This window comes from Glandiceps talaboti, chromosome 3, assembly GCF_964340395.1.
Source record: "Glandiceps talaboti chromosome 3, keGlaTala1.1, whole genome shotgun sequence".
Lineage (NCBI taxonomy): Eukaryota > Metazoa > Hemichordata > Enteropneusta > Spengelidae > Glandiceps > Glandiceps talaboti.
This window is the reverse complement of record NC_135551.1, coordinates 92,191-116,958: the sequence shown is the minus strand read 5'-3', so window position 1 is coordinate 116,958 and position 24,768 is coordinate 92,191. Positions and strand designations below refer to the sequence as shown.

General features: G+C 32.1%; 1 protein-coding gene across 3 annotated transcripts in view; it reads left to right on the top strand.

The window, feature by feature from the left end:
- Window positions 1-24,768, top strand: part of LOC144432511 (quinone oxidoreductase-like protein 1) — a 163,598-nt gene that overhangs the window by 79,132 nt on the left and 59,698 nt on the right. For all 3 annotated transcript variants that reach the window (XR_013480725.1, XM_078120733.1, XM_078120732.1), the window contains exon 5: window positions 9,844-9,977. Coding sequence is in view for 2 of the 3 variants with exons in the window: in XM_078120733.1 (XP_077976859.1) it covers window positions 9,844-9,977 (134 nt within the window). In the remaining variant the exon portion in view is untranslated. The remainder of the gene's footprint in view (window positions 1-9,843; window positions 9,978-24,768) is intronic.

Below are 24,768 nucleotides of genomic sequence, written 5' to 3'. Positions count from 1 at the left end.
AAAATGGAAAACTCGATATGAAGTGAATGACCACTGAGCCACAGGCACATGCTATAATAGCCAACTGTATAAAATGAATTGGGCAGGTAGAAATTTTGGTTTGGCATGTAATTTTTCAATGTTGCCTGCCCAATGGACAGGTAGGATAAAAAATTAATTTTGAGGCCTGCTGTAGTTTACAATGACATGGCTGGCCTGATATGCTAATAAAAATGTTCTTTGCATTATGCATGAAACTGTTGTTTGTGTATCATTTCATTTTCCACATATACCTGGTTGTAATTAGTCTTAAACACAAAACTGCCCTATATAAAGAGGATAATGGCTAATCTATGCAAATGCGGGAAATTTAAACTACAGTATAGAGCACTAGTTTCTGGGTCTTGTTTATTCTGCACTCCGAGAAACACACAGGTCATGAATCATGCACAAATTGTTTGTGAATGTCGTAGGATGGTAACTTTATACACAAATTAGTTGAAAATCAATCTTTTTGTTTAATAGAATGAAAAAAACTTTCAAAATGAAACAAATTCCCCTGCAAATAGCTGTTTAGATTGTGTGTCACTCAGGATTATTCAAATATGCAGCATTTGCATGTGAACAACCAAGATAGGGAATGTTTATATTTGGTGATTACTTGCCAGTGAGTCATCACAAGTTCTCCACCTCCAAACATACAGTCAGTCATATGCAAAATAGGGTCCCAGGGCCAGGCAGTCGTGCCTTTAACACTTGATTTAACTTCATGTAGTACAGTGAGTGCAGTCAACATTTAGTGACTGTGAGTAAGTTGTTAGGTTTCACCCTGAGAAAAGGTTAAGGGGACTATTTCAGTGCCACATAATTGAACACTTGTTGATTCTGTGACCCTACTTAATTGCCCAATATACCAAATAGAGAGATTCAGTCATAAATTAGTGTGATTATGTCATTTTTACCTCCCGTAAGGGTACGGGAGGTATTAAAAAAATAAAAGGGGAATGTGTGTCTGTCTGTCTGTCTCTGTCATCATTTTCTAAAAATCGGCTGGCTCAATTGTAATGATATTTGGGATATATAATCTTTAGGGTAATAGCTAGACCTGATTAGGTTTTGAGCCAGATCTGTTCATGTTTAATTAGATAAATTTGCATATTAATGAAATCAACTAATTACGCAATATCTTAAGACTGCATACTTCAATTTCAATATAATTTAGAATATTCGTTAAACATAACAACATACATTTGTCCTATAAAATTCGTTGATGTATCTTACAGCGTTAATGAATAATTTGCATAATTAATTATTTTTGGTAATTAGGCTATATCTTAAGAATACATACTTCAAATTCAACATAATTTAGTACATACTTTAACCATAAGAAAACACATATGTCCTATCAAGTTTGTTGCTGCACCGTACAGTGTTAATGAATAATTTGCATAATTAATGATTTTCGGTAATTAGGCTATATCTTAAGAATACATACATGTACTTCAATTCCAATATAATTTAGTACATACGTTAACCATAACAATCACATATGTCCTGTAAAGCTTGTTGGTGTACCTTTCAGTGTTAATGAATAATTTGCATAATTAATGATTTTTGGTAATTAGGCTATATTTTAAGACTGCATACTTCAATTTCAATACAATTTAGTACATACATTAACCATAACAAAGCGGACGTGTCCTACAAAATCTTTTATATAGCTTAGTTTTAATGAAAAATTTGCATAATTAATGATTTTAGGTAACTAGGTTGTATCTTAAAAATGCAAGCTTCAAATTTCGTATAATATGATACGTACATCAACCATAATAATACGCACCTGTCGATAATTAAAATTTGTTTTACATGTTCGAAAAGAATGACTACTTTTCAGCACAACTTAACAGATATGTTTCAGTAGTGCTATAGGCATGGCAAAGTGTCCAACTGTGTGGATGTGTGTGTGTGTGTGTGTGTAAACAACTTAAACTCAAAGACCATTGGACTGATTGTCATGATATTTGGTGGGTGTATTACCTTGGGTGTCTAGTTTGGAAATTGTTCAATTCAAAATGATCTTATCACAAATGTATGATTTGGGTCAAAAAATGTTATTTTTGGTCATAACACTTAAACTCCAAAACTACGGGGCAGATTGGCCTGAAATTTTGTGGGACCGGTCTTAGGGAAGAGTAAATTATGATTTGTTCATAACATGATGATTTCATCAGTAATATGCAAATTAGGGTTAAAAATGTGTCTTTTTGGTCAAAAATCTTTAATTCCAAAACTACTAGGTAAATTCGGCTGAAATTTAATGGGCATGCATGTTGGGCGCACAGGTGAAAAAATGTTAAACAAAGAATGATCTTGTCAGTAATATGCAAATTAGGGGTAAAAATGTGAATTTTGGTAAAATATTTATATCTCAAAAAGTACTGTCAATGAGACTGAAACTTGGTGAGATGTTTCTAGAAGAAATGACCACGCCCTTAGCAACAACCAAATGGCAGTATATTTTGGTCAAATAGCATCATCATCTGGGTAGGCAAGTGAGTAAACATTCAAACCAGATTTAAATTGAATGCCTCTCATAAGGGAATCACTAATTATGCAAATTAAACTAAAAATAACTATGGTAACCGGCTTTTTTTGGACAAGCATGCTTTCTTAGGTGTATCTATGTGCCAAATTATACGGAATTTTAAGAGTGTATGATACTGCTTAATTACTGAGTATCGTTCATTACCTAAAATCATTAATTATGCTAATTTTTCATTAAAACTCTAAGCTATATCAACAAATTTCATAGGACATATCCGCTTTGTTATGGTTAATGCATTCCTGCAAAAATCCCATTGCGATGCGTCTTTTCCAAATTTGCATGCACTCTACATGTAAATACGTTATAAATGTAAATAATGTAAATACATGTACATGAACACATCAGTGTCATTCTCCTGCACACCATATACAAGTACATAGTTTGCACTTCCAAAAAGAAAACATTTATACGCTATACAGTGGTTTAATTTCATCTTTCTAGACTTTCGATTTTCTATGGTAATCACTCTCTAAAAATATGTGCTCTGAGAACGAACTCCAAGTGAATCTATGTTAGGGCGGGTCTTGGAGTACATAAAACTACACTATGATACACTACCGCAATCCACAAACTATTAGTTCCACGACATGAAGTATGAACGACAGTGTGAACTTTCAATTTGACAGAGACACAGTTGTAAAAGTTTAATACAAATTTTGTGTTGCTGAGGAGAACTATTAATTTGGCATACACCAAGATAATCCTTTATTCTTGAACGATGCCTTCATTGTGAACCATGTTCACCCCATACGAAGCTTCGAAGAGCATGTAGTGAACTGTAAATTCACGTAATGCGTTCGATCCCATAAGAGTTAAAAAAAGTTTCAGTTTTAGTGAGAATGAAATGGTGACGTGGCAGTATGAATTTATCTACATGAAGTTTTCAGCATAGACTACTGTCCACCGCTGTGGTCTATTTAATCATCGCTTCGCCCGTGAGGGAAGATGCTTCACCGTAATGCCCGTGCTATTGATGGAAACCCTTTCTAACCATGTCTGTTAATAAGTAACCAATCACGTGGATAAGTAATGATAATATCACATCATTTCTAAACTACCCAACATGTGCTCTCCATGTCAGGAAATGGTCATGTGGCACATGAAATTGTTGAAACGGTTTGCATACGATGGGTCACACTGCACATGGAGATTTAGAACTTGAAGGTAGTTACAATCAGAACTCACTAAATCCACGATGCCTTGTTCAACAACTTCGAAGCAAAGATGAGAACCATACGTTTGCCAACAGTAAGCCCCACTTGTCCCGTTTATGACGCATCTCCAGTGACACATACATCCAAAAAAATACGTCCCAAGTGTCAAATATGGCATCAAATATGCATGAATAACATGTTAACGCGACCTCTGGTATGTACTGAATTATATATGGTCTAATTACTGAAAATAATTAATTATGCAAATTATTCATTAACACTGTAAGGTACATCAACAAACTTTATAGGACATATAAAATTTCTTATCGTTAACGTATGTACTAAATTATATTGAAATTGAAGTATGCATTCTTCAGATATATCCTAATTACCAAAAATAAATAATTATGCAAATTATTCATTAACGCTGTAAGATACATCAACGAATTTTATAGGACAAATGTATGTTGTTATGTTTAACGAATATACTAAATTATATTGAAATTGAAGTATGCAGTCTTAAGATATTGCCTAATTACCGAAAATCATTAATTATGCAAATTATTCATTAACACTATAAGGTACATCAACAAACTTTATAGGATATATACATTTTCTTATGGTTAACGTATGTTTTAAATTATATTGAAATTGAAGGATGCACTCTTAGATATACCCTAATTACCAAAAATGATTAATTATGCAAATTATTCATTAACATTGTAAGGTACCTCAACAAATTTTATAGGACAAATGTATGTTGTTATGTTTAACGAATACACTAAATGATATTGAAATTGAAGTATGCTGTCTTGAGATATTGCTTAATTAGTTGAAATTCCACTAATTAACATGAACAGATCTCACTCAAAAACTTATCAGGTCTAGCCATTACCCCAACTATTATATGTACCAAATTTCATTACATTTGAAACAGCCGTTTTTAAGAAAATTATGACACAGACAGACAGACAGACACACACACACACACACACACAGACATATGACAGCCACACAGACGGACATCCCCCTTTTAATTAAGGTTACGGGAGGTAAAAATGTATGCACATATCCCTAGCAACCATGACCACACCCATAACAACAGCCAAACGTTGGTGTATTTCACAATAACAAGAGGGATTAATAGACAAATGAACAAACATTCAAACCAGATTTAAACCGAATGCCTTCCGTAAGGGAATCGCTAATTATGCAAATTACTCATTAAAACAAAAAAAACTGTGGTAACAGGCTTTTTTGGACAAGTGTGCTTTCTTAGGTTAATGTATATGCCAAATTATATGGAATTTGAAGAGTGCATGATACTGCTTCATTGCTGAATATCATTCGTTATTCGAATTAAAGGTAAACATTATATCAACATCTTAGTATAGGTGCATACTATTATAGTTGATATATGTACCATATTATATGAAATTTGAAGCTTGCATTTTTAAGTTATAGCCTAGTTACCTAAAATCATTAATTATGCAAATATTTCATTAAAAGTGTAATCTATAGCAACAAAGTTTTTAGGATATATCCGATTTGTTGTGGTTAACGTATGTACTAAATTGTATTGAAATTGAAATATGCAGTCTGAAGATATAGCCTGATTACTTAAAATAATTAATTATGCAAATTATTCATTAACACTGAAAGGTACATCAACAAACTTTATAGGACATATGCGATTATTATGGTTAACGTGTGTACTGAATTATGTTGAAATTGAAGTATGCAGTCTTAAGATATAGCCTAATTACTGAAAATTGTTAATTATGCAAATAAGTCATTAACAAGGTACATCAACAAACTTTATAGGAAATATGCGATTTGCATGGTTAACAATTCTACTGAATTGTATTGAAATTGAAGTATGTATTCTTAAGATGTAGCCTAATTACCGAAAATCATTAATTATGCAAATTATTCATTAACACTGAAAGGTACATCAACAAACTTTATAGGACATATGCAATTATTATGGTTAACATGTGTACTGAATTATGTTGAAATTGAAGTATGTAGTCTTAAGATATTGCTTAATTAGTTGATTTCATTGATATGCAAATTTCCCTAATTAACATGATCAGAATCAGAATTACTTTATTCATCCCACCAGGGGAAATTAAAACAACAGTTCTTGCAGGTAAAACAGAAATAAAAGCAATACAAAAGATAGCATTACATATATTACACAACATACTAAAAACAACAGCACAGTACTAAAAAGGGCGACAATGATTGCTGTTAAGAACTGAGATAGCGGTTGGGACGAAAGACGATTTAAAATGATTGGTTTTAGCTGCTGGAGCACGGTATCTACCACTCCTTGAAATACGACGGTCGTAGAATTCTGCATAAAGTGGATTGGAAGGGTCTTTCAGAACACTATGAGCCTTTGACATTATGCGTTTGTTATAGATAGAATCTATACTTTCACTTTGTTTACCGATAATTTGGCTACCCTTTTTGATAATCTTGTTTAGTCTTCCCATCTCATGACGGGACAGATTACCTCACCAACAAACAATACCAAAGGTGAGAGCACTGCAAACAACTGCATTAAAAAACACCCCTAAAAGATCGTGACTAACACCAAATGATCTTAGTTTCCTTAGGCAGTACAGACGAGTGTTAGCTTTCTTAATAATGAAGTTGGTATTCTCAACCCATTTTAGTGTATTATCAAGCTTGATACCCAGGTATTTATATTCGTTCACTCTGTCTACTATTGAGTCTTTGATATGGACAGGTGCTGGGTCACACTGAACTTTTCTAAAATCAATGCAGAGCTCTTTGGTCTTTAAAACATTAAGATACAGATATTTATCATTACACCAGTCAGTAAATCTCTCAATCTCATCTAAATAAATCGAATCATCATCATTGCTGATCTTCCCAACCATTGCTGTATCATCTGCAAATTTGACCAATGGACACGAGATGTCAGAATTCCGGCAGCTGGCAGTATACAGTGTGAAAAGGAAGGGTGCTAAAACAGTGCCCTGGGGTGCACCTGTATTAGTATACGCTACGTCAGATTTTTTACCATTTAAAGACACCATCTGTGGCCTATTAGTAAGATAATTAAAAATCCAATGTACAGTTGAAGGTGACAAGTTCATTGCTAAAAGTTTCTGAACAATAAGATGTGGCTGTATAGTGTTAAAAGCACTTGAAAAGTCAAAGAACATTAATCTGATTGAACTTCCAGGTTTTTCTAAATGAGAATATACATTATTTAAAACATGTAACATCGCATCCTCTATACCCCTGTTCTTACGATAAGCAAACTGTAATGGGTCTATAAAATCAGAGACTAAAACTGTTAACTTATAACTCTTTGGGAACAGATCTCGCTCAAAGACTAATCAGGTCTAGCCATTACCCCAAACATTTTAGGTACTAAATTTCATTGTAATTGAGCCAGCCATTTTTAAGAAAATGGTCACACACACACACAGGCAGACATCCCCCTTTTAATACCTCCCGTACCCTTACAGGAGGTTAAAAAAATATGCAAATGTACTTAGCAACAAAACCACACCCATAGCAACAGCCAAATGATCAGGAATATGACATCCAGGGATTCATAGTCAAGTGAACAAAACATTCAAAAAATGTAGGCAGATATGTCTAGCAACATGACCATGCCATAGCAAAGCCAATTGATTGCTAATACTGCAAAGATAACAACAGGGTTGGATAGGCAACTGGATAGTCATTCACCAACTGAACACCTATTGCGAGTTTCTAAGCAGCAAAGTAAATGGTATAGTGAAGAAATCGCTAACTTGAAGCAAACACGGGATGAATACCACCAAATTGCTATTTAGACTGGTGACCCGACAACTTGGGCTGTGTACAAAAAACTTAAAAATAAGGTGACAGCACTGATAAGAGAAACAAAGAAAAACTACCTTCATTCAAATATCAGTGAGCATGCCGGGGATTCTCGGTCCATGTGGAACTTGTTGAAGCAATTTTTACCTTGCTCATCTCAAAACTAGCTATTAACTACTTGGATGGATATATTACAACCCTGGCAACCAATTTCTGTTTTGAACCTCATTCATCTTGTGATATTCTTAAAGATTTACTCTTGCTTAACACAAATAAAGCTACTGGCCTTGACAACTTTCAAGCTCAGCTCCTAAAAATCTCAGCTCCAGCCATTTCGGATAGTATTACATATCTCTTTAATCTCTCTTTGGCGACGGCCGACATCCCTCGTGATTGGAAATCGGCACGAATATCTGCATTCTTTAAGAAAGGTTCAAGACAGGAACTGGGTAACTATCGGCCAATATCTGTATTGCCTGTGCTCTCTAAACTCCTCGAACGTTACGTTCACAACCAACTGTATGATTACCTTAATAGAAATAATTTACTTTGTGCTGAACAGTCGGGGTTCCGAAAAAATCAACAATAATTTAACTCCTCATTATCTTTAACACTTCAACCAAAATAGATAAAGTTCATAATTACAGAACCAGGGCTAGTGCCAGAGGAGATTTCTATCGCAATGACTGCCATAGAAGTTCTTTAAAATATATGGCATCCAATATTTGGAATAGGATTCCCAGATCTATAAGAGATCTGGAATCTCTGAATGGTTTTGAACAGGCATGTGCCCGACACGTACTTGATGTTTTGTAATCGTTTCTTGAATTGTATATATGTTTTAACTCTTTAGCGTCAGTACACGACTTTGTACTCTGTTTTGTTTTGTTTTGTATATTCATCTAGTTACTTATTACTTTGTGTTTTATGTACTTTTTAAAGATATTTTTATGGCTCCATGAAAAACAGCCACTACTTTGTAGAAAGCTGATTGGATTCCAATAAAGAATAAGAATAAGCGTGGATCAACAACATGTTGAGATCGAGATCTGTTCATGTTAATTAGTGAAATTTGCATATCAATGAAATCAACTAATTAAGCAATATATAAAGACTGCATACTTCAATTTCAATATAATTTAGTATATTCATTAAACATAACAAAGTGCATTTGTCCTATAAAGTTTGTTGATGTACCTTACAGTGTTAATGAATAATTTGCACAATTAATTATTTTCGGTAATTATACTATATCTTAAGACTGCATTCTTCAATTTCAATATAATTCAGTACGTACTTTAACCATAACAAATCCCATATGTCCTATAAAGTTTCTTTATGTATCTACATACATTAAACATAACAAAGTCCAAACACCCTATAAAGTTTCTTTATGTATCTTGCAGTGTTAATAACTAAATTGCATGATTAATGATTTTCGGTAATTAGGATATATCATAAGAATGCATACTTTAATTTCAAACGAAGCGGATATGTCATATAAAATTTGTTGATATAGCTTACAGTTTTTAATTTTAATGAAAAAATTGCATAATTAATTATTTTAGGTAACTAGGCTGTTTCTTAAAAATGCAAGCTTCAAATTTCATATAATATGGTACATATATCAACCGTAATAAATATGCACCTGTCCTATGACATTTGTTTGTTTTGCTTTTACCTTTAGAGTACTTTGAATAATGAACAACATTAATTTTCAAGTAGGAAGCTGTGATAAAATAGTTTTATAAATCCAAAATCCAAAATAAATATCCAATTCACACCCATATGGCCACTTTAAGAGAAATATATAGACAAACAAATAGATATTTTCAAAGTTTAAAGTTTGCGGAATGACATTTCGATGATTGAAAATGAACAATATTAATCTAATGGCTATTATGTTTTTTGAAACCAACAACTGCATAGAGTGTTGACTGTCTTTAAAATGTTTACCATGTTACGTTACAAAGAGCACATAATTTATATCATGTTATTTTACAGGGAGTATATTGTTATTATACCATGTTATTTTAAAGGGAGTATATTGCTATTATACCATGTTATTTTACAGGGAGTATATTGTTATTATACCATGTTATTTTACAGGGAGTATATTGTTATTATACCAGGTTATTTTACAGGGAGTATATTGCTATTATACCCTATTATTTAGCACGCAAGTCAAATTCCTTGATTTGATAGGTTTGATTCTTTACCATTTAAAAGTGTCATATTATATTATATTTTATTCAGTTGTAAAACCAAGGAGAGTAACTTTCAGTGAAGCTTCAGCATGTCTTGTAGATGGTATCAGAGCATACACTGCATTGCAATATTTGGCTAGGATATCTGCTGGTGAAACTATACTTGTATTAGACGCTGCAAATGTAAGTTCGATACAACTGAGTTCTATGATAACACCACATTAGGGGGTTTCTATGGCCAAACAGTTAGCTAACATGCACCTCTTAAAAATGCAGTCTGGGTTCAAACCCACCCAGCATAAGCTTGAGTTTTGTCCTTTATGAAATAATTAACTGCATGTGCAGAGTTATTTTGAAATACCCTAAAGGCACATGCAAATAAGTGTAAGTTGGGGGTGGGGTTGGGGTGCACTTTCACCATCAATGAAAATGCATAGTATATTTTAACATTATTTATTCCAGATAAGAATTGTGTAAAAAACGTGCATCCAGGTACAAGTGTAAAAGCTAGATTATATTATACCAGTATATTGATGGTGCATATCGAGAGATCTGATTGGTCTAGACATCGAACTAGCACGTCTATTAAAAATGAGCAACAATGCATGGTTGGCATGCACGCATCCAAATTCTGATGTTCACTGTTCGTCTACGAACATTGTGGTCCACCATGATGCCGATAGTGAACTCTGCGAATTGTCAGAGTAGGATTTTCTCAATAGACAATATTTTATGGGAAATTATGAAGGAAATTTAGAAAGCAGCCAAGTTATCGCATATTTGTACAAATCATCGCCTACTAAGGTCAAGGCATGAACGCAGTCAATTCAAATACTGTCTAGCTAGCCTCGACTGGAGTGGAAACAAGTGAGCTGTCCTATCTGTCATAAAAATGAAGCAAGTGTAAGAGCTTACACTGACCAACTACCCATTAATCTAAATAGAAATTCATCTGGGATCCTGTCCTAGAGTATCAGTCATCAATCCAAGAGGGAAATCCTCAAACCCGAAAATCTACTGACATAACTTCCAACAATATAAATACATTATAAATATCAACCTGCCACCATGTCTATTGTCTCACTCCACCAAGTCACAAAGTCGGCCGGGCACGAAGCATGCTGTATTCATTAAACAACTTCAAGTTTATACCTTGAGTCAAACAGGCTGTTTATTCATTACTGTACACTTTTAATGAGCCGATCAATGTACAGATGATCCCTAGAAACGACTAGCAGATAAAATAAATCCAGTTACTGCATGACATTCATGTCATGGTTGAGGCCCAGATCAGCGGTCTTGAAAGCAGCGTTGTTATGCAAATTAGTCACAGGGGCGCATATGAAACGATGAAACGTTACTTCTTAATATCTTGTTTCTGATATTTTCAATATACTGGTATAATATAATAGCGATAAAGGTATGGGTAAGGTACATTGTATACCGGTACCACTCGGTTTTGACCAGTGAACTCAATATATGCACTCGCTATTGCTTGTGCATATATTTCATTCACTGGTCAAAACCTCTTGGTATACCTCCCCAGGGGATGGGTTATTGCTTAAATATGTGATGTTTTTTCATATCACATATGTTAATCATATCACAGCGTTCAGGAAAGTTTACAAATGAAGTAATTGTCTCGGTCAAAGGTCAGATAATGACCTCTGTGATGCAAGTACCTTTTAACATTTTAACAGTTTTTCAGTACAGCACATTGTGATTATTAGTCCCCGCCGCGGTCGGACGAAGTCCGGGACAGGGACTTATGGATTTGGTTCCGTCTGTCTGTCCATGTATCCGTCCATCCAGAGCCGTTTCTTGGAGATGCCTAGAACGATTTTTTTCAAACTTGGTACAGGGGCAACGTACTATGGCATACATATGCACATTAATTTGTTTCATGATACCATACAATATGGCTGCCTAGCAGCCATTTTGTTTGCGAATTTTCCCTGTCCAAAGCCATAACTCAGACATGCTTGATCAGATCTCATTCAAAGTTGGTATTAGGACAGTGTTCTATAATATACATGTGCAAATTCATTGTTATCGTGATACGATCCAATATGGCTGCCTAGCAGCCATTTTGTTTGCGAATTTTCTTCCATGTCCAAAGCCATAACTCAGACATGCTTGAACAGATCTCATTCAGAGTTGGTATTAGCACAGTGTTCTATGACATACATGTGCATATCCATTTTCGTCGTGATACAATCCGATATGTCATTGGGTTTTTTTAATTGAAAAAAAAAAAAAAAAGTTGTTATATAAATTAAAAATCTAATTGTAGTCGCTCACATCTCACTGCTTTGTCACTCAGTGCACAATTCGTGCACCTTCAGAACGAGACTACTAAATAAATACCGATTTTTCATCTACATTGTATATGGTCAGGTTTATTAGCCCCGGGGGCTAATAGATTGGGTGCCGTCCATGGGTGTGTGTGTGTGTGTGCGTGTGTACATGCATGAGTGGGCCCACAGCCATATCTTGGACATTCATTGACCGATTTCTTTCAAACGTAGTAAATGGATAATAAACTATGATTTACATATGCACGTCAATTTGTTTTGTGATATGAGGCAATTTAGCCAACTTAGAATCAAAAATGTGATTTTTGTTCAAAAACATAAATTCCAAAACCTAATGGGCAGATTGGCCTGAAATTTGGTGGGAATGTTCTTAGAAATGTTATTCTGTAGATTTTCTGTAAAACATTTTGGCCTGAGCAAGAATGACCATGCCCATAGCAACAACCAAATGGCAGTGTGTTTTGGTCAAATAACAACATCATCAGGTAGGCAAGTAAGTAAACATTAAAAGAAATGTATGCAAATATCCTTAGCAACCATGACAACCCTCATAGCAACAGCCAAACTATGGTCTTTTTAGCACAACTGAACTGAGGTTCAGTAGTGCTATAGGGATTGCCCGGTGTCTGTTTGTCTGCCTGTCTGTGTGTGTATGTGTGTAAACAACTTAAAGTCAAAAATCACTGAACCGATTGCCATGATATTTGGTGGGTCTGTTACCTTGGGTGTCTAGTTGGGAAATTGTTCGAATCAAAATGATCACATGACAGGTGTGTGATTTGGGTCCAAAACTGTGATTTTTGGTCAAAAAACTTAAACTCAGAAACTACTGGGCAGATTGGTACGAAATTTAGTGGGAACATTCTTAAGGGGGTGTAAAGTAAGATTTGTTCATGACATGATGATTCCATCAGTAATATGCAAATTAGAGCTAAAAATGTGTCTTTTTGGTTAAAAATCTATAATTCCAAAACTGCTGAGCAGATTGGGCTGAAATTTAATGGGAAGGCATCTAGGTATGTATGGACGAAGAAATATTAAGCATATAATGATTCCATGAATGATATGCAAATTAGGTGTAAAAATGTTTATTTTTGGTCAAAAACTTGCATTTCAAAAAGTACTTGGTCAGTCTGAAACTTGGTGAGATGTTAGTGTGTTATTCTGCAGATTTTCTTCAAAACATTTGACAAAATTGACCCTAGCAACCATGACCACGCCCTTAGCAACAACCAAATGGCAGTATATTTTGGTCAAATAACATCATCTGGTAGACAAGTGAGTAAACATTCAAAAAATGTATGCAAATACCCTAGCAACCATGACCACGCCCATAGCAACAGCCAAACGGTCATGTATTTCACAAAGATAACAACAGGGATTAATAGACAATTGAATAAACATTCAAAAAATGTATGTAAATTTGCCTAGCAACAAGACCATGGATTTTAGCCATGGACGGATAATCACGTATATTGCAAAGATAACAATGGGAATAGAAAGACAAATGAATAAACATTCAAAAAATGTATGCAAATGTGCCTAGCAACAAGACCACGCCCCTAGCAACAGCCAAATGATCACATATATTGTGGAGATAGCAATGGGGATTAATAGACAATTGAATAAACATTCAAAAAAATGTATGTAAATATGCCTAGCAACATGACCACACCCACAGCAACAGCCAAATGATCATGTATATTGCAAAGATAATATCAGGAATTCATACACAAGTGAACAAAAACATACAAAAATGTATGCAAATATATCTAGCAACATGACCACGTCCATAGCAAGAGCCAAATGATCGCGTATATCGCAAAGATAGCAACATGGTTGGATAGGCAACCTGCTATTCAGTATACTTATGATATTTCAGAACTAACTATCAATTTCCTTGACATCTCCCTTAGGATTGATGATGATGATATAGCTACATCTATTTATACTAAACCTACTGATTCACATTCATATTTGCAGTATGGTTCATCACATCCTAATAAGTGTAAAGATTCCATTCCCTATTCACAATTACTTCGTTTACGTCGTATTTGTAGTAGTGATTTGGATTTCAGAAAAAGGTCTGCTGAATTTTGCACATACTTCCATCAACGTGGTTATCCTATGTCTGTTACCAACGCGGCTTTACATAAAGTATCATCTTTGTCTAGGGAAGGTTGTATCAAATCACATGATCAGAGCAGTAACAACGATCGTCCCATACTAGCTCTTACATACCATCCCTTTTCAACAAGAGTTAAAAACATTATATACAAGCATTTTAATATCTTACGTTCTAATAGGGTTACCAATTCATTGTTTCCTGCAGTACCATTAACAGCTTGGCGTCGTGATACCAGTCTTAGAGATATGGTGGTACGTACAGAGCAACGTGAATTGGAAGTTAATACTGGTTCTTTTCCGTGCGATCGTAGTCGATGTGGTACATGTCGTTTCATTATTAATACTAATCATGTTTTTGGCCCTAAGAACAGTGTGCCTGTTACAAGTAGATTTACTTGTATTAGTACTAATGTAGTGTATTGCATTACATGTCAAAAATGTGATTTTCTATATATAGGTTCAACTGTACGTCGTCTTGGTGATCGTTTCATGGAACATCTCCGTTTGACCAGACAAAAGAATCGTAACTATCCCGTATCTATGCATTTTATTACAAACGATAATAGTGTATCAGATATGTCCATTTCAGGAATTTGTAAGGTTTCTGGTAATGAGAAAGCATTGAGGTTAAAGGAAGAAGAAATCATTTTCCGTCTTGGAACGCTGGAACCCCTTGGAATTAATAGATTATTCCCTCTTTCCCAATCTAAAAACTGGGTATTTTTTTAAATTTCAGGCCTATTCTATTGGGTTCTATTTGGTGCGTGCGAATTTAAGAACTTTTCCCACATATAACCGTTTATATATATCACGCGCGGTTATCTTCCATTATAATTGGAAAATGTTCGGGTTTTCACCTGGCATTTTTGTGTCTCACCAATTTTTCCTTTGAAAAAGAATATTAATTCGAAACGTCGGATTTAACAGCTATATATACGGACTGGTTTATTAGTTCCTTATGCATTTATTTGGTTGGATAGGCAACTGGATTCAGCAAAATAACTACAGGGATTAGTAGACAAATAAATAAACATTAAAAAAATGTATGCAAATATTCAGTCAATTATACAGTTGTCCTACAGTGCCATTGGCACTATATTTCATACAATCTAATACATCACACTACCATGACTGGTGGCAATCCCCTGAAAACATCCATTGCGGGGGCCAAGTCATCTCCGATGATTGCTTATTAAAATGCTGAACTTAAAGGTAAGGGATTTAGAGCAAATATCAGTATGAAAAATAACACTACTTACTTTTCTCTAAGTTGTTTCTCACCAAATTATAGATTCAATGGCTTACTTGTAAGTAAGACCAGCATTTTTCTGTCTAGCTATTGTAACATGTCATTCAATCACACTGACACAAATTTAAGTAAAATAACTCTACTATGTTACTTTCCTCCATTACCATCCCACATAAACTTGGCCTGATTAGTCAGGTTATATGGATTATATGTTCATTGAAAAAATATAAACACAGCTGAAAGAATATATTTCAAGGAAACAGTCATAATGTAACATCTTAATTGGCATCAAATTATTTTTTTAACAATGTATGGAGAATTTTAACTTTCCTGGCACCGATTGGTGATGTACACAAATGCAAAGAACACTAAAGATGTCATTAGACACCTCAAGTTATTGATTATCTTTCCAAATCCACAACAGACTGAAACAATATATAATAATCAAATCAGAAAGTCAAAGTTGCAAATATATTGTTGATACTGTATGGAACACATTTTCAACGTAGACAGTTTTCATTGGAAATGAAGAAAAGTCACAAATATTGATCTTCAAATCTGTAACGTCAGCTACTCGGTGACCGAAAATGGATTTTAAAACTCTTACTGGCACAAAAACAACTGTTCCATTCTAAAATGTACACAGGGGACTTATCAGCCCAAACTAAATCTTTGAGTGGCTTTGTTGAAGGGAGAACAACATGTTGCGTAGATGTAGTACAAAGAAGATTTCTAAATTAAAGAATCAACATGGGATTCTTCATAATAAATTGATATTTAAAAGACTGACATGAATCAGAAGTGAATTGTTTGATAAAATTCATGTTGTACCAAACAGCAAGAGCTCTCAAAAGTTGCATCTCTGAACACAAGAGGATTCACCAGTCTTTAACAAACATCAACTAAACACACTATAATGATACACTTAAAACCAAGAAATACAATATTAAGCAGTTTTACCCAAGTGATCCTTTAACATACAAATTACATAAGAATATTTATAACCATAGATGACAATTGTATTGAATTACTGCCATCTTCATTAGAACAACAACAAAATTAAAATATTGCAATATAATGAGCAAAGGAGAATTGTATTCCAATACATTAACTGCAACTGGTAAAGATGAGACTCTAAATGTGGTTTTTAGCACAACTGAACTGAGGTTCAGTAGTGCTATAGGGATCGCCCGGCGTCTGTCTGTGTGTGTGTGTGTGTGTATGTGTGTAAACAACTTAAAGTCAAAAACCGCTGAACCGATTGCCACGATATTTGGTGGGTCCATTACCTTGGGTGTCTAGTTGGGAAATTGTTCAAATCAAAATGATCGCATCACAGGTGTGTGATTTGGGTCAAAAAATGTGATTTTTGGTCAAAAAACTTAAACTCAGAAACTACTGGGCAGATTGGTGCGAAATTTGTGGGAAGATTCTTAAGGGGGTGTAAAGTAAGATTTGTTCATGACGGGATGATTCCATCAGTGATATGCAAATTAGGGCTAAAAATGTGTCTCTTTGGTTGAAAATCTATGATTCCAAAACCACTGAGCAGATTGGGCTGAAATTTAATGGAAATGCATTTAGGGATGTATGGACGAAGATATGTTACGCATGCCATGATTCCATGAGTGATATGGAATTAAGGTGTAAAAATGTGAATTTGGTCAAAAACTTATATCTCAAAAAGTACTAAGTGAATGAGTTTGAAACTTGGTGAGATGTTTCTAGAAGTGTTATTCTATATCATTGCTTTTCCTCAAAAATCTTCAACTCTGAAATTACCCAGTAGATTGAGCTAAACTTTGTTGAGAATGTGTAGATATGTCCTCATTAATAGCTGACACAGTGAGAACAGTACATTGTTAATTAACTATTATAATGTTTACTTTACTATTTCCTCTGGTGGTAAAGCCTGTAGCATGGCCAGTTTGGTTTATGACTTGATTATGTAATATGTTGTAAGACAGCTGTTTCATCACCTACCCATATAAACTGAATGTAGCTTGTGTTTAAAATATTACAATAAGACAACCAAGAAAGTTAAACATGTTACATTGGTATGACTTGGTTCCAAATTGATTTTAAAAAATAAAGAAGTACAAAACCTTGTAGACACATCCCTTTAAAGTTTGATTAGGATGTTGCTATACTTGTCTTGTACACTTCCAGCTTAGGATGTGGCTGGATTATGGTGATGGAAATTAGGTATGAAAATTTTGTTTTGGTTACAACTTTAAATCTTCAAAAAATTATATATCTATCATTGCCCTGAACATGAAGTTGTGCGGCAACGCAATATTTGCGCTATTTTTATATGTGATATGAACACCTTATAATTGATGTAATATGAACACCTTATAATTAATTGATGTAATATGAACACCTTATAATTAGTTGATGCAATTTGAACACCTTATAATTGATGTAATATGAACACCTTATAATTAATTGATGTAATATGAACACCTTATAATTGATGCAATATGAACACCTTATAATTAATTGATGTAATATGAACACCTTATAATTGATGTAATATGAACACCTTATAATTAATTGATGTAATATGAACACCTTATAATTGATGTAATATGAACACCTTATAATTAATTGATGTAATATGAACACCTTATAATTGATGTAATATGAACACCTTATAATTAATTGATGTAATATGAACACCTTATAATTGATGTAATATGAACACCTTATAATTAATTGATGTAATATGAACACCTTATAATTGATGCAATATGAACACCTTATAATTAATTGATGTAATATGAACACCTTATAATTGATGTAATATGAACACCTTATAATTAATTGATGTAATATGAACACCTTATAATTGATGCAATATGACCACCTTATAATTAATTGATGTAATATGAACACCTTATAATTGATGTAATATGAACACCTTATAATTAATTGATGTAATATGAACACCTTATAATTGATGTAATATGAACACCTTATAATTAATTGATGCAATATGAACACCTTATAATTGATGTAATATGAACACCTTATAATTAATTGATGCAATATGAACACCTTATAATTGATGTAATATGAACACCTTATAATTAATTGATGTAATATGAACACCTTATAATTAATTGATGCAATATGAACACCTTATAATTGATAATATGAACACCTTATAATTGATGTAATATGAACACCTTATAATTGATAATATGAACACCTTATAATTGATGTAATATGAACATCTTATAATTGATGTAATATGAACACCTTATAATTGATGTAATATGAACACCTTATAATTGATGTAATATGAACACCTTATAATTGATAATATGAACATCTTATAATTGATGTAATATGAACACCTTATAATTGATGTAATATGAACACCTTATAATTGATGTAATATGAACACCTTATAATTGATAATATGAACATCTTATAATTGATGTAATATGAACACCTTATAATTGATGTAATATGAACACCTTATAATTGATGTAATATGAACATCTTATAATTGATGTAATATGAACATCTTATAATTGATGTAATATGAACACCTTATAATTGATGTAATATGAACATCTTATAATTGATGTAATATGAACACCTTATAATTGATGTAATATGAACACCTTATAATTGATGTAATATGAACACCTTATAATTGATGTAATATGAACACCTGATAATTGATGTAATATGAACACCTTATAATTGATAATATGAACACCTTATAATTGATGTAATATGAACACCTTATAATTGATAATATGAACACCTTATAATTGATGTAATATGAACACCTTATAATTGATGTAATATGAATACCTTATAATTGATGTAATATGAACATCTTATAATTGATGTATTATGAACACCTTATAATTGATAATATGAACACCTTATAATTGATGTAATATGAACACCTTATAATTGATGTAATATGAATACCTTATAATTGATGTAATATGAACACCTTATAATTAATTGATGTAATATGAACACCTTATAATTAATTGATGTAATATGAATACCTTATAATTGATGTAATATGAACACCTTATAATTGATAATATGAACACCTTATAATTAATTGATGTAATATGAACACCTTATAATTGATGCAATATGAACACCTTATAATTAATTGATGTAATATGAACACCTTATAATTGATGTAATATGAACACCTTATAATTAATTGATGTAATATGAACACCTTATAATTGATGTAATATGAACACCTTATAATTAATTGATGTAATATGAACACCTTATAATTGATGTAATATGAACACCTTATAATTAATTGATGTAATATGAACACCTTATAATTGATGTAATATGAACACCTTATAATTAATTGATGTAATATGAACACCTTATAATTGATGCAATATGAACACCTTATAATTAATTGATGTAATATGAACACCTTATAATTGATGTAATATGAACACCTTATAATTAATTGATGTAATATGAACACCTTATAATTGATGCAATATGATCACCTTATAATTAATTGATGTAATATGAACACCTTATAATTGATGTAATATGAACACCTTATAATTAATTGATGTAATATGAACACCTTATAATTGATGTAATATGAACACCTTATAATTAATTGATGCAATATGAACACCTTATAATTGATGTAATATGAACACCTTATAATTAATTGATGCAATATGAACACCTTATAATTGATGTAATATGAACACCTTATAATTAATTGATGTAATATGAACACCTTATAATTAATTGATGCAATATGAACACCTTATAATTGATAATATGAACACCTTATAATTGATGTAATATGAACACCTTATAATTGATAATATGAACACCTTATAATTGATGTAATATGAACATCTTATAATTGATGTAATATGAACACCTTATAATTGATGTAATATGAACACCTTATAATTGATGTAATATGAACACCTTATAATTGATAATATGAACATCTTATAATTGATGTAATATGAACACCTTATAATTGATGTAATATGAACACCTTATAATTGATGTAATATGAACACCTTATAATTGATAATATGAACATCTTATAATTGATGTAATATGAACACCTTATAATTGATGTAATATGAACACCTTATAATTGATGTAATATGAACATCTTATAATTGATGTAATATGAACATCTTATAATTGATGTAATATGAACACCTTATAATTGATGTAATATGAACATCTTATAATTGATGTAATATGAACACCTTATAATTGATGTAATATGAACACCTTATAATTGATGTAATATGAACACCTTATAATTGATGTAATATGAACACCTGATAATTGATGTAATATGAACACCTTATAATTGATAATATGAACACCTTATAATTGATGTAATATGAACACCTTATAATTGATAATATGAACACCTTATAATTGATGTAATATGAACACCTTATAATTGATGTAATATGAATACCTTATAATTGATGTAATATGAACATCTTATAATTGATGTATTATGAACACCTTATAATTGATAATATGAACACCTTATAATTGATGTAATATGAACACCTTATAATTGATGTAATATGAATACCTTATAATTGATGTAATATGAACACCTTATAATTAATTGATGTAATATGAACACCTTATAATTAATTGATGTAATATGAATACCTTATAATTGATGTAATATGAACACCTTATAATTGATGTAATATGAACACCTTATAATTGATAATATGAACACCTTATAATTGATGTAATATGAATACCTTATAATTGATGTAATATGAACATCTTATAATTGATGTAATATGAACACCTTATAATTGATGTAATATGAACACCTTATAATTGATGTAATATGAACACCTTATAATTGATGTAATATGAACACCTTATAATTGATAATATAAACACCTTATAATTGATGTAATATGAACACCTTATAATTGATGTAATATGAACATCTTATAATTGATGTAATATGAACACCTTATAATTGATGTAATATGAACACCTTATAATTGATAATATGAACACCTTATAATTGATGTATTATGAACATCTTATAATTGATGTAATATGAATACCTTATAATTGATATAATATGAACATCTTATAATTGATGTAATATGAACACCTTATAATTGATGTAATATGAACACCTTATAATTGATAATATGAACACCTTATAATTGATGTAATATGAATACCTTATAATTGATGTAATATGAACACCTTATAATTGATGTAATATGAACACCTTATAATTGATAATATGAACACCTTATAATTGATGTATTATGAACACCTTATAATTGATAATATGAACACCTTATAATTGATGTAATATGAACACCTTATAATTGATGTTATATGAACATCTTATAATTGATGTTATATGAACATCTTATAATTGATGTAATATGAACACCTTATAATTGATGTAATTTCGACCTTGTTTAGGGCCCCTTTCCCAATCTTACTAATGAAATAGTGAATATGAATAACACCTTATAATTGATGTAATATGAACACCTTATAATTGATAATATGAACACCTTATAATTGATGTAATATGAACACCTTATAATTGATGTAAGATGAACACCTTATAATTGATAATATGAACACCTTATAATTGATGTAATATGAACATCTTATAATTGATGTAATATGAACACCTTATAATTGATGTAATATGAACACCTTATAATTGATGTAATATGAACACCTTATAATTGATAATATAAACACCTTATAATTGATGTAATATGAACACCTTATAATTGATGTAATATGAACATCTTATAATTGATGTAATTTCGACCTTGTTTAGGGCCCCTTTCCCAATCTTACTAATGAAATAGTGAATATGAATAACCAATTTTTGAAATTGGTAACAATATTTTTGTCTCTAACACTAATGTACCTTTAGAATGTACCTTTTGCCTGATTATTTGGAATAACATTACTTTTTATTGGGTTCACCATCTGGTAGTTTTCAAGGAAATTGGTAATAATTTATTTGTATAGTATTCAACTACCATTTCTGAGATAGATTAATTTCACTATCACTTTGGTCTTGGTTTTCAATAACAATCATGGAAACCCCAGGTTATTTCTTATTTTTAACTAACGTTTGGTTGGAGTTTTCTTGAACAAATAGTATCAGTTCTGTTCAAATCTTTTATTTTCAAGGCACCTACTATGTTAAGGTTTTTGTCTATTTTTTTTTTCCATGCATGGAATTTTTGTTGCATTTTTAGTCCTAAAAATATTCTATAACAACTTGAATAGATAAAAATATATATCTTGATTGCATCAGAGTAGTTTGTTTCTCAAATAGACTTATAAAGACGCAACTATTGGCATGGCTTGATATAGGGAATATAACGAGGTGGTGTTACTGGCCGCTAGAGGGCGCTATTCAATTGGCACTGTACCAAAATAATTTCGCATTCAAAAGTTATGCATACACACCAAATTTCAAAAATTCTACCCCAAAGTGAACAATCTTCGTACTTATCCGCCTAACTATCAGGGTGTTTACATTAAAAAGTGTTCATAACATGATGATCCCATCAGTGATATGCAAATTAGGTATAGAAATGTGTACTTTTCTAGTCAAAAATCTATAATTCCAAAACTATTAAGCAGATTGGGCTGAAATTAAATGGGGATTCATTTGGGCATGTGTAGATAAAACTGTATTCACAACGTGCTGATACCATGAGTGATATGCAAATTAGGTCTAAAAATGTAAATTTTTGGTCAAAGACATACCTTGAAACTGCATGGTAAATGGAGTTGAAATTTGGTGGGGATGTTTCTGGAGATGTTATTCTGCAGTTATTGTTGAAAACATCATGACACAATTGGCCCTAGCAACCTGGATGACCATGCCCTTAGCAACAGTGAAATCATGGTGAATAATAATAATTAAATAATTAAATAATAATTAAATAATAAGTACATGATAATAATAATTTTTATAATAATCAAGTTTATTTCAATACTAACCACCCTACCTGGGGTAGTTTTGTATGCTGAGTTCAAAATAGGGGGTCATTTAATGAACATCTGTTGCCATGGTAACCAAAACCACCATAATATGTTAACCACTTTTTCCAAAATTTGACATAAAACATTGAAAAAAAAGATAATACAGTGAAAAAATGCCCTTGTATTAGACATGTATGAGTTAGTGCTACCTGATGTAACATAAATTGTATAAAATTGGATAGCTGTTTCCATGGAAACGCATGGTAGAGTAAAAAATGTTGTGTTGGTTAAACACCTACATATCTGGAAAATAACATGATAAACCTAATTATAACATAGTTTATTAGCATATTGACCACCCTATCTTGAGTAGTTTGTTATGCCGAGTTCAAAAATAGATATCATTTTAGGAACATCTGTTGCCATGGTAACCTAAATCACCATATTATGCATTATTAGGCAAAATTTATGTAAAATTCGAAGAAAAATTTTTTTACAAACAAAATCCTTACTTTTGGCATATATTCACTAATGCTATCCATTGTAAGACAGATTATCTAAAATTGGAGAGTGGCTTCCATGGAAACATAAAATAAACTGCCATGTTTTAGTAAAACAAATTACATCTGACATACACCTACAAACGAATGGGTTTGCTATTAAAATACCAAATATTTTGTTACTCCAAGTCCTAATAAAATATGCAACTAGTCACAAATTGAGTGGTTGTAAAAGCTTAACATGTATGTCAGAAGATCTGTGCCGATTACAAGGTCTAATTACGATCCCAATTTTTTGAAGGGCCGGCCGGGCCAACTACACTACAACATGTCACGCACAAGGAGGGTGCTACTATACGTCACGTGAACATAAACAAACCGGTGTGCGGGAATGTGAAGAAAATTGCAGGCCTTCGCTAGTTTTCTGTTAAATATCAAATGTGTACACTGGCAACTGTTTGCAATAATGACAGCATAACACAGCAATAAAGATATACTGTGTGAAATTGTGATTTAATACAAATTACTCAGCTTTTAAATACAACCCCATCTTGACATATTCTTGTCCTTTTCAGTAACTGTTGTGCTGACATTTACAAACATGTACGTTAACGAAGTCATCAGCTCTACATACCTTTTGCTATGAACAAAATTCAACTTTCCTTTCTTGGCAGTGTAAATCATATACATATATGCATACGTAGTACATAGTCTTCAGTTGAATACATGACATAATCATGGATAAGCAATTAATGTAACGTAGG